We start from the raw sequence: 11,782 nt of genomic DNA, 5'->3' as shown, positions 1-11,782 counted from the left end.
CGGGACAAGTCGCATAGAAGTGGACCATTTCAAATCCGATCTGAGTCACTTTCGTATGTAATTCAAATCCGATCTGGGCCACATTTTTTCAGAATGTGACTGACAGTCTGAACTGTCAAGACTCCCAAATCGGAATTCATGCAGCAATGACGTCAGCAAAGAGCAAGAGGCGCAGATGACGGCAGCCATGTAGACATTGGCGCCTAGCTTGAACTCTGCTTTTAAGCACGAAGCGGGCTTGACCACAGTCATAAAAAAATAAAATGAAGAAAAGAATAAGCCTTACAATTTTCGATTTTCATTCTGTGCGCCGAACGAGCAATATTTCATTATTGCACACATGGCCGAGTCGGTGCAAACTGACGCACCCACATCATTTCATGCACTCACGTCAAGGCTCGTGTGTGTGTGTGTGTGTGTGTGTGTGTGTGTGTGTGTGTGTGTGTGTGTGTGTGTGTGTGTGTGTGTGTGTGTGCGTTTGTTTTCATGACAAATCAGGACAATTTTATGATAACACACCTTCACTCTCAGGACCTGTGGAAAAATAAGGACATTTTTCGGGTCCTCATTTTTCCACGCCGTCTACGACACCGGGAGGCCTCCCAGAATGCTCCCACACAAAAAAAAACGCATGTCCTAAAATGTCATAATTTTGGGAAATTCAGTGTGAAAGTGTGTTTAACAATCGACTCACTTTTTATTTTAACACCTAGTGGCCATCTTCTGTACTTTAACACACTTTTCACACACTTTCAGTGACGTCACTGCACAGGTCCTCATATTTCACTTTTTTTTGACTCACAAACACATTACAACAGGTGAGGCGGGATTAAGATAGGCCTGCAGTCACACCATAGTAAATTCTCTGAAAAAGACACAACCAGATTCTAGTTTTGAGTGACAATACATCTAGTAGGGTAAGATAGTTATTAGGCTAACCAAGCCTACATCCACCTCAGGAGTAAAAGCTTCTTTATGCAGTGTTCTTCAATATTACACGCACAGCAGCTGACACTAGGTTGGCTAATTAGCCAGCTAGCCTGCTAAATTGAGGCCAAATAACATGCTCTGGAGTTTGGACTCAAACTGTGGAATGTCTGCCCAATAAATGGTAAGTCATTGCTTTACTTGTATCAGAAGTAACAGAGAGTAGAAGTTGGTGTTAAAAGTAACTTTTTTCAACAATGCCCACCCGTGCTAGCTGGAAATAATTAGATAGCTACAGTATGTGCTAGCTAGCTCACCATACAAATGTCTCATAGACCTGCTGTGTTTAAGCTGCAATGTCATTTAACTGGTCACCAAAATTTATTGCAGGAAAAAGATGTATTGGAATTAACAGTAGATAATACTATATATTTACCAGAAAATATCAGCTATAATATATATTAACTAATATATATCCTAGCTGATATTTTCCAACATAAATACCGCTAATGCATATGTATATCAATTACTCATTACGTGTAGTGGAAGTAAAATACTTTGGTAATTGAAGTATGGCAGTTGTTTGATTTGTTGGTACTTCATTAGGTTAATACTTTATGTAATGTTTTGCTGTTAACAGATTGAAACATGTTCCCTTGTCTTTTGGCCTTCGCACCAAATTTATTGAAATCTGTAATTTTTTATAAATGTTTGTAGATATTTCCATGGTGATGAGCATGATGAAAAGAAGAGCCAGGCTCAGTCCTGAATCTGAGGCTACTCAGTTTATTTTATCTGGAGTTGACAGGCCTTGCTTAAAAGTCCAGTGGATCAATAACTATAAAGGTATGTACTGAAATACATAAAGTATTGTTCCTGTGGTTATTGCATGGAGATCACTTATAAGTATCTTTTATGAGGTATTATTTACTAAATTAGGTGATCGAATTGGAAAATTGTGAATTCTTTTATCATTAAAAAACTATTTTTCACTTATATGTACATATTCATGATTATAATAATAATTTTAATCAAACATACCGCATAAGCATTTATCAAAATTAAATATCTAAAACAATGTCATCATTAATGAAATCACATTCACAAAAAAACATAGGAAGGAAATAAGTTGATAACATCTGGATGACTGACTGACAGGCATTGTCACTAATCCATTTATTTGAAAACGTATTATTGGGGCTGGAAAAGTCACAAATTACAGTATCAACAGGATACATTGACAAAATTCCAGCCATTCCAGCCGTTGCTCTTCATGAATTTTGGGGATAAAATAACATGCATTTGAAATGTATAAAATGCGTATCAAATTATCTGTGCCCATAAAAAAGTGTTTGGGTAATATTGCTTAATTGATTAATTGACCAAACAATAGTCAGTTAAGAAGCATACTTGAGGAGGAAAAAAGAGGCAGTCTTTAACATAAATTTAAAAACTTATAATTTTTATAATTACAGTGGGGCAAATAAGTGTTTAGTCAACCACTAATTGTGCAAGTTCTCCCACTTGAAAATATTAGAGAGGCCTGTAATTGTCAACATGGGTAACCCTCAACCATGAGAGACAGAATGTGTGGGGGAAAACCCCCCAGAAAATCACATTGTTTGATTTTTAAATAATTTATTTGCAAATCATGGTGGAAAATAAGTATTTGGTCAATACCAAAAGTTCATCTCAATACTTTGTTATGTACCCTTTGTTGGCAATAACGGAGGCCAAACCTTTTCTGTAACTCTTCACAAGCTTTTCACACACTGTTGCTGGTATTTTGGCCCATTCCTCCATGCAGATCTCCTCTAGAGCAGTGATGTTTTGGGGCTGTCGTTGGGCTACACGGACTTTCAACATCATCAAAAATTTTTCTATGGGGTTGATATCTGGAGACTGGCTAGGCCACTCCAGGAACTTGAAATGCTTCTTACACAGCCACTCCTTTGTTCCCCTGGCTGTGTGTTTTGGGATCAGTGATCACAGATCAGTCGTCCTGGTCCCTTTGCACAAAAACAGCCCCAAAGCATGATGTTTCCACCCACATGCTTCACAGTGGGTATGGTGTTCTTCGGATGCAAATCAGTGTTCTTTGTCCTCCAAACACGACAACCTGTGTTTCTACCAAAAAATTCTATTTGGTTTCATCTGACCATAACACATTCTCCTAGTCCTCTTCTGGATCATCCAAATGCTCTCTAGCGAACCGCAGACGGCCCTGGACGTGTACATTCTTCAGCAGGGGGACACGTCTGGCAGTGCAGGATTTGAGTCCCTGGTAGCGCATTGTGTTACTGATAGTAGCCTTTGTTACTGTGGTTCCAGCTCTCTGTAGGTCATTCTCTAGGTCCCCCCAGGTGGTTCTGGGATTTTTGCTCACCGTTCTTGTTATCATTTTGACATCACGGGGTGAGATCTTGCATGGAGCCCCAGATCGAGGGAGATTATCAGTGGTCTTGTATGTTTTAATAATTGCTCCCATAGTTGATTTCTTTACAGGTTAGTTTAACCTATTGCAGATTCAGTCTTCCCAGCCTGGTGCAGGATTACCATTTTGTCTCTGGTGTCCTTCGACAGCTCTTTGGTCTTGGCCATAGTGGAGTTTGGAGTGTGACTGACTGAAGTTGTGGACAGGTGTATTTTGTAACGATAATGAGTTAAAACCCCCGCGACCCGACCCCGGAGCAAGCGGAAGATGGATGGATGGATGGATGGATGAGTTAAAACAGGTGCCTTTAATACAGGTAACGAGTGGAGCCTCGTTAGACCTCGTTAGAAGAAGTTAGACCTCTTTGACAGCCAGAAATCTTGCTTGTTTGTAAGTGACCAAATACTTTTTTTCCACTGTAATTTGGAAATACTTTAAAAATCAAACAATGTCATTTTCTGTTTTTTTTTCCACATTGTCTTTCATGGTTTCATTGTCTTTCATGGTTTCAAGTTTCAAGTTTAAGTTTCAACTTAATTTAGGTTGTTTTACATTACACTAATAAGGATTTTTTTTCCTATTAGGACGTGGTGTCTTTACCAATGAACTAATTGAAAAGGGATCCTTTGTGTTGGAGTACCGTGGGGAGTTAATCTCACAGTATGAACGGGAGAAGAGGCAGAAAAAGTACACAGAAAAACAAAATTCTTTCCTCTTTGATTTTGAATGGAATGGTAGCACGTGGTGGTAAGTAAAGGACTTTATAAATATAAATGTGTTCTTAACATTAAGGTTTAAACAGATAAAACATTTGCGATGTGTTCAATTTCAGCATTGATGCCTCACGTGAAGATGACTCAATGGGCCGATTGGCGAATGATGCTAATAAAGGCCCAAACTGCAGAATGAAAAAGTTGACCATAAAGGGTAAACCACATCTTTGCTTGTTTGCTCTTGAAAACATCCAAGCAGGGGATGAAATAACCTACGACTATGGAGAATGTCAGTGGCCATGGCGAGCAATGGTAAGGAAATACTGCTAATCAATTATAGACAATGAAACTGATTAATTGTTAGATTATTTAAAAAAAAAAAAAAAAAAAAAAAACATCTCTCGCTCTCTTTTGGCGATCCGATTTTAAAAGTACATCCTTGATAAAGATAAGTTCACATACATGGATTTTACAGGTGTACAGTTATATGTTTTTAATGTCTGGCATGAGCCCAGATCCTTCAGTAAACGAAACAAGAATCAACAATAATTTAAGAGTTAATCAGATGCTTTCTAACTGAATATTTCTGATACTGTATTGTGACAGATACCGAGTGTTAAGACCCTTACTCAGCCTTCTGGAGACCAAGAACAGAGTCAGATATATGCATCATTTCATCAGGTGATTACTTTTGCCCAGTTCACATGTGTGTGTTTTTTGGCAGCTTTGTCTGAAACAAAACAACGAAGAAAAAAAACCACACACAAGAAAAAAAAAACAATGAGAAGTTAAGAAAATGAAATAGAGTTAATTTCCATCACCTTGCTCTCTTTTCATTTTAGCAAGAACAATTTGCGTGTTTGATATCTTATTGTAAAACTAATGGATGTCCGTATAACCCAAACTATTCTGTGAATAATTTTCCCAAACACAAGTGTGAACATCACATAATAGAATAGTCAGGTGCTATGGTACTAAACTATTCTGATGCTGTTTTGTTGTTTTATTGCAGACACAAAATCAACCAATACAAAACGAAGAAGTGAGTCTGAGATCATCTGCATCATACCAAAAGGTAATTACATTTGATCCGTTCACATTTGCGTGGTGGTATAGAGCTTTGTTTCACAACTAAAGACTATAAAGACAAGAGGAAGCTGGACACACGTTAGCACCCGTCGTCCTCTACTCATATTGTTTAAGCCGGAAGGACTTGAGAGTGTTTTAGAAGTCTTCAGTCTTCATTGTCTGAACATCCAACTTTTTTTATCCAAACAGTGTGTGCTACCATGCCAATGTGTTAATGGTTATTAGGGCAGTATTGCATAAACAATTTCTATAGTCTACCATAATGACTTTAGATCCTTCAGTACATGATGTTCACTATCATATTTACTTAGAACTTTATAACTGAGTCTAGCACCACAGTATAGATGTTATCTGACACTGTATTTTTGGTTATTATAGCTACCAAGTGTTGAGATCCTGACTCAACCAAGTGAAAATGACGAAGCGAGCCAGAATGTATTCCAACAGGTGATTACATTTGATCAAGTCACAATTGTGTGTTGGTTTACAGCTTTGTTTGACATCAAAACAATATTTAGACATCAGGAAAATTGATTTTAATTATTACCCTTCGTCATGTCCTGATTTTGTTTTAGTGTGGAAAAACTTTAGTGTGTTCCAGGAAAAATCTCTTGTCTGAACCAAATCAATGTCCTTATATTGTCTCATCCATGAACGAGTGTGTGTTACTATGTCCCTATTTTGTTGGTACAGCGTAAACAGTTTCTATAATCTAGCATAATGACCTCAGATCCTTTTGTAAACCATGTTCACTCTATCATATTTACTTATTACTTTATAACTGAGTCTAGCACCATAGTATAAATGTTATTTGACACTGTGTTTTTGTTTATTATAGCTACCATGTGTTGAGATCCTTACTCAACCAAGTGAAAATGAAGAAGCGAGCCATAGAGCATTCCAACAGGTGATTATATTTGATCAATTCACAATTGTGTGTTGGTTTACAGCTTTGTTTGACATCAAAACAAGATTTAGACGTCAGGAAAATGGATTCTAATTATTACCCTTCGTCACGTCCTGATATTGTTTTAGTGTGAAAAGCTTTAGTGTGTTTCAGGAAAAATCCCTTGTCTGAACCAAATCGATGTCCTTATATTGTCTCATCCAAGAACGAGTGTGTGTTACCATGTCCCTATTTTGTTAGTACAGCGTAAACAGTTTCTATAATCTAGCATAATGACCTCAGATCCTTTTGTAAACCATGTTCACTCTATCATATTTACTTATTACTTTATAACTGAGTCTAGTACCATAGTATAAATGTTATTTGACACTGTGTTTTTGTTTATTTTAGCTACCATGTGTTGAGATCCTTACTCAACCAAGTGAAAATGAAGAAGCAAGCAAGACAGAATTCCAACAGGTGATTATATTTGATCCATTCACAATTGCGTGTTGGTTTACAGCTTTGTTTGACATCAAAACAAGATTTAGACGTCAGGAAAATGGATTCTAATTATTACCCTTCGTCACGTCCTGATATTGTTTTAGTGTGAAAAGCTTTAGTGTGTTTCAGGAAAAATCTCTTGTCTGAACCAAATTGATGTCCTTATATTGTCTCATCCAAGAACGAGTGTGTTACCATGTCCCTATTTTGTTGGTACAGCGTAAACAGTTTCTATAATCTAGCATAATGACCTCAGATCCTTTTGTAAACCATGTTTACTCTATCATATTTACTTATTACTTTATAACTGAGTCTAGCACCATAGTTTAAAATGTTATCTGACACTGTGTTTTTGTTTATTATAGCTACCATGTGTTGAGATCCTGACTCAACCAAGTGAAAATGAAGAAGCCAGCAAGAGAGAATTCCAACAGGTGATTATATTTGATCAATTCACAATTGTGTGTTGGTTTACAGCTTTGTTTGACATCAAAACAAGATTTAGACGTCAGGAAAATGGATTCTAATTATTACCCTTCGTCACGTCCTGATATTGTTTTAGTGTGAAAAGCTTTAGTGTGTTTCAGGAAAAATCTCTTGTCTGAACCAAATTGATGTCCTTATATTGTCTCATCCAAGAACGAGTGTGTGTTACCATGTCCCTATTTTGTTGGTACAGCGTAAACAGTTTCTATAATCTAGCCTAATGACCTCAGATCCTTTTGTAAACCATGTTCACTCTATCATATTTACTTATTACTTTATAACTGAGTCTAGCACCATGGTATAAATGTTATTTGACACTGTGTTTTTGTTTATTATAGATACCATGTGTTGAGATCCTGACTCAACCAAGTGAAAATGAAGAAGCGAGCAAGAGAGAATTCCAACAGGTGACTATATTTGATCAATTCACAATTGCGTGTTGGTTTACAGCTTTGTTTAACATCAAAACAAGATTTAGACGTCAGGAAAATGAATTCTAATTATTACCCTTCGTCACGTCCTGATATTGTTTTAGTGTGAAAAGCTTTAGTGTGTTTCAGGAAAAATCCCTTGTCTGAACCAAATTGATGTCCTTATATTGTCTCATCCAAGAACGAGTGTGTGTTACCATGTCCCTATTTTGTTGGTACAGCGTAAACAGTTTCTATAATCTAGCATAATGACCTCAGATCCTTCTGTAAACGATGTTCACTCCATCATATTTACTTATTACTTTATAACTGAGTCTAGCACCATAGTATAAATGTTATCTGACACTGTATTTTTGTTTATTATAGATACCATGTGTTGAGATCCTGACTCAACCAAGTGAAAATGAAGAAGCGAGCAAGAGAGAATTCCAACAGGTGATTATATTTGATCAATTCACAATTGCGTGTTGGTTTACAGCTTTGTTTGACATCAAAACAAGATTTAGACGTCAGGAAAATGGATTCTAATTATTACCCATCGTCACGTCCTGATATTGTTTGAGTGGGAAAACTAGTGTGTTTTTAGAAAAATCTTTTGTCTGAACCAAATTGATGTCCTTATATTGTCTCATCCAAGAACGAGTGTGTGTTACCATGTCCCTATTTTGTTGGTACAGCGTAAACAGTTTCTATAATCTAGCATAATGACCTCAGATCCTTCTGTAAACGATGTTCACTCCATCATATTTACTTATTACTTTATAACTGAGTCTAGCACCATAGTATAAATGTTATCTGACACTGTATTTTTGTTTATTATAGATACCATGTGTTGAGATCCTGACTCAACCAAGTGAAAATGAAGAAGCGAGCAAGAGAGAATTCCAACAGGTGATTATATTTGATCAATTCACAATTGCGTGTTGGTTTACAGCTTTGTTTGACATCAAAACAAGATTTAGACGTCAGGAAAATGGATTCTAATTATTACCCATCGTCACGTCCTGATATTGTTTGAGTGGGAAAACTAGTGTGTTTTTAGAAAAATCTTTTGTCTGAGCCTAACTCATGTCCTCATATTGTCTCAACCAAACACTGTGAGTGTCTGCTACCATGTCCTGTATTGTTGGTCTTCAGCGTGATACAGCATAAATAATTTCTTTATTCTAGCATAATGACCTTAGAGCCTTCAATGGATAATGTTAACTTAAATATTTATTCTTTACAATTGAATTTGACGCCATAGTACAGAAGTTTTTTGACAATGAAATGTCTTTTATTGTAGCAACCATGTGTAATTCCAACAGGCGATTACATTTAATCAATTCACATTTCATGTTGGTTTAGAGCTTTTTTTTTTGACAAGTAAAGATTATTAAGATGAGAGGAACATGGACTTTTCAACCATCGTCAAGTTCCTCGTATTGTGTATGTTGTATAATATTTCTAATACTGTATTTGTTTGCTTTAGATAACAAGCATCAATATCCTCATTCAACCTTCTAGGGACCACGAACTTCTTGAGAACGCTACCATATCTTCTCAACAGGTAATTACAAAGCATTAATATACATTAGTCCAGAATGTCGTGTTCTTTGATGATTATATGGTCAATTATGGAAAAAGAAACAATTGTGTCAGAATCAAAATATTACTTTCAATGTTATCTGTAAAAGTTTGAATGCTCAAGTGTTATGGAATTGCAGTAGTGGGTGTTGATAGATATCCAAAATGTATATTAATGTAAAATGAAAAAGAGGAAGAAAACAGAAAAAAAAAACTATTTTCTTTCAGAGCTCTCCTGATCCGTATTCAGATTGTACAGATTATGAAGACATCGACTATATTCCAGACTCAAGTGGGAATTCCTCAGATGGAAGTGTTTGCAGTAAGGATCTGAGCATTACAGAATTTCTTGCTCCCCAAAATGTGATTAAGAATGTGCCATTGGAGATGGATGCAGAACAGTGTGGGGAAATCTCCAGTTCAGCGATAGTTACAAGTTTAGGTTCATCACCGAGAAGCAGCAATCATTGCACTTCAGTGACAAGTTGCAGTGCTAATTGTTCAGGGAACACATCATACATTAGCCACCCCATAACGGTAGCACCATTGCCAAGGCCATCAAAACAAAGCAAATACAACAAAAAACAGCATTGTTTTTATTGTAAAAAGCCCATTTCTAAGTTGGCAAGACACCTTGAATCTGCCCACAGTACACAGCCTGATGTTGCAAAGGCTTTAAGTTACGATAAAAGGTCCCGGGAAAGAAGAGATTTGTTACTCTTTCTTAAGAAGAAGGGAAATTTTACTCATAATGCCAGAGTGATCAACTGTGGTGCTGGGGAAATGGTTGCTTGTCGAAGACCCAAAAAGACAACACAGTCTGATGGCTACCGTCACTGCAGGTTTTGTCAAGGACTATATGCAAGAGCTAGCCTTTGGAGGCATGTGAAAAACTGCCCTCAGAAGTCTTTTGAGGTGGGACCTTCGGCTGGGCAAAAACGAATTCAGCTGGTCTTACCGAGACCTGAACAAGTCAGTGAAGCCGTTTGGAAGATTGCTTGTGAAATGAACCAGGACAACATTTCCTCTGTAGTAAGGAGTGAAAGACACATCCTTTCCCTTGGTGAGTCATTATACAATGCCAGAAAACCACAAGAGAGAAGAAATGACTACATTCGCCAAAAAATGAGAGAGATGGCAAGATTATTGATAACAGCAAGAGCTATAACCCCGTTGAAAACCACAGAAGACCTTGTTATGCCGGGTAACTTCCCCCATGTCATCCAAGCAGTGAGGGCTGTTGCAGGTTATGATTTGGAAAGCAACTCTTATAAAACTCCATCCTTGGCTCTGAAATTAGGACACAGTTTGGCCAAAGTTGCAGGCATTGTGCAGTGCAGTGCCATTATTGCAAATTGTAGTAGTATTGCAGAGTCAGCCAAGCAGTTTGTTACTCTATATGAGAAAAATTGGAATGAAACCATTTCAGCTTCCGCATTGGGTACACTTCAACAAGCGAAGTGGAATAAACCACAGGTTTTACCATTTACACAGGATGTTTCACTGCTGCACAACTTTCTTGCTACTGAGTCAGCTAAGTGTATGAAGGACTTGGAGGAAAAACCCAACAGCATAACCTATGGAAATCTTGCTAAGGTGACTTTGACACAAGTCATACTTTTTAACAGAAAAAGGCAAGGGGAAGTTTCAAAAATGGACCTACAGTCTTTCACATCCCGGAATCGCGCAGAGTTGAATCCGGACATTATGATGTGTCTTTCTGAGTTAGAAAGAAAGCTTGCAAAGCACTTTGACAGAGTTGAGATCCGTGGTAAAAGGTCAAGAATGGTACCTGTGCTTCTCACCCCGAGTATGATTTCTGCAATGGAGTTCCTTGTGAACAAGAGAAATGATTGTCAAGTCGACACAAAAAATGTGTACCTGTTTGCCCTTCCAATTGTACTTTCACATTACAGAGGCTGTGATTGCCTCCACAAGTTTGCAAACCAATGTGGTGCAAAACACCCAGAAGCACTCACTTCCACAAAACTTAGGAAGCAAGTTGCCACCTTGTCCACAGTACTGAACCTAAAAGAAAATGAAATGGATCAACTTGCCACCTTTCTCGGACACGACATCCGTGTCCACCGAGAATTTTACCGCCTCCCAGACAGTACCCTGCAGCTTGCAAAAGTCAGCAAACTGTTGATGGCAATGGAGAAAGGACAACTCTCTGACTTTCAGGGAAAAGGGCTGGATGATATTGACATCAATCCTGAAGGTGATTTTTTTTTTTTGTTGTTGTTTATAAAGACTCAATATTTGCATTTTTGTGTTTTGCTTTGAATGTAAATGCTTTGTCCTGAGTATGTTCTATATCAACCCAGATGACATACCCACTAGTGATGATGATGATGATGATTATGATTCGATCAAAGAAATGACCACTGACCTTCGTGAACAAAAAGGTAACCTGGCCCTCATAATCTTTGTTTAGATGTTAAGGTTATAAGAGTAAAGAGACATCTTAATATTAGGCTTTAGGAACAACTATATTTAAATCATAATGAGACAACGGTAGACATCAGCTGTAAAATGGTGCAAATCAAATCTGAAAATATTGAAGATGAAGATATTGTAACCAGTAAGTCTAGATCAAGGGTGGGCAAACCAGTCATCAAGAGCCGCAGTGGGTCCTGGTCTTTGTTCCAACTGATCCAGAAAGGACAGTTTAACCAATGAGGTTTCTGCTGAAACAAGAAGCACCTGACTGCGATCAACTGATTGCGCTTGCAAGACACTAGAT

At 37.5% G+C, this 11,782-nt stretch overlaps 1 protein-coding gene across 1 annotated transcript; it reads left to right on the top strand.

Moving 5' to 3' along the window:
• The first annotated feature begins 461 nt into the window (after positions 1-461).
• Positions 462-9,062, top strand: LOC130926639 (uncharacterized). The gene is made up of 11 exons (XM_057851659.1): positions 462-4,108; positions 4,194-4,386; positions 4,681-4,755; positions 5,087-5,149; positions 5,542-5,610; positions 6,002-6,070; positions 6,461-6,529; positions 6,919-6,987; positions 7,378-7,446; positions 8,293-8,361; positions 8,942-9,062. Exons 2-11 carry the CDS (start codon positions 4,222-4,224, stop codon positions 9,035-9,037), a joined length of 813 nt encoding a protein of 270 aa, XP_057707642.1. The 5' UTR covers positions 462-4,108; positions 4,194-4,221; the 3' UTR covers positions 9,038-9,062.
• Positions 9,063-11,782: the final 2,720 nt, after the last annotated feature.

Source organism: Corythoichthys intestinalis, chromosome 1 (genome assembly GCF_030265065.1).
Source record: "Corythoichthys intestinalis isolate RoL2023-P3 chromosome 1, ASM3026506v1, whole genome shotgun sequence".
Taxonomy (NCBI): Eukaryota; Metazoa; Chordata; class Actinopteri; order Syngnathiformes; family Syngnathidae; genus Corythoichthys; species Corythoichthys intestinalis.
The sequence above is the reverse complement of the archived record's forward strand: the minus strand, read 5'-3'. Positions and strand labels throughout refer to the sequence as shown.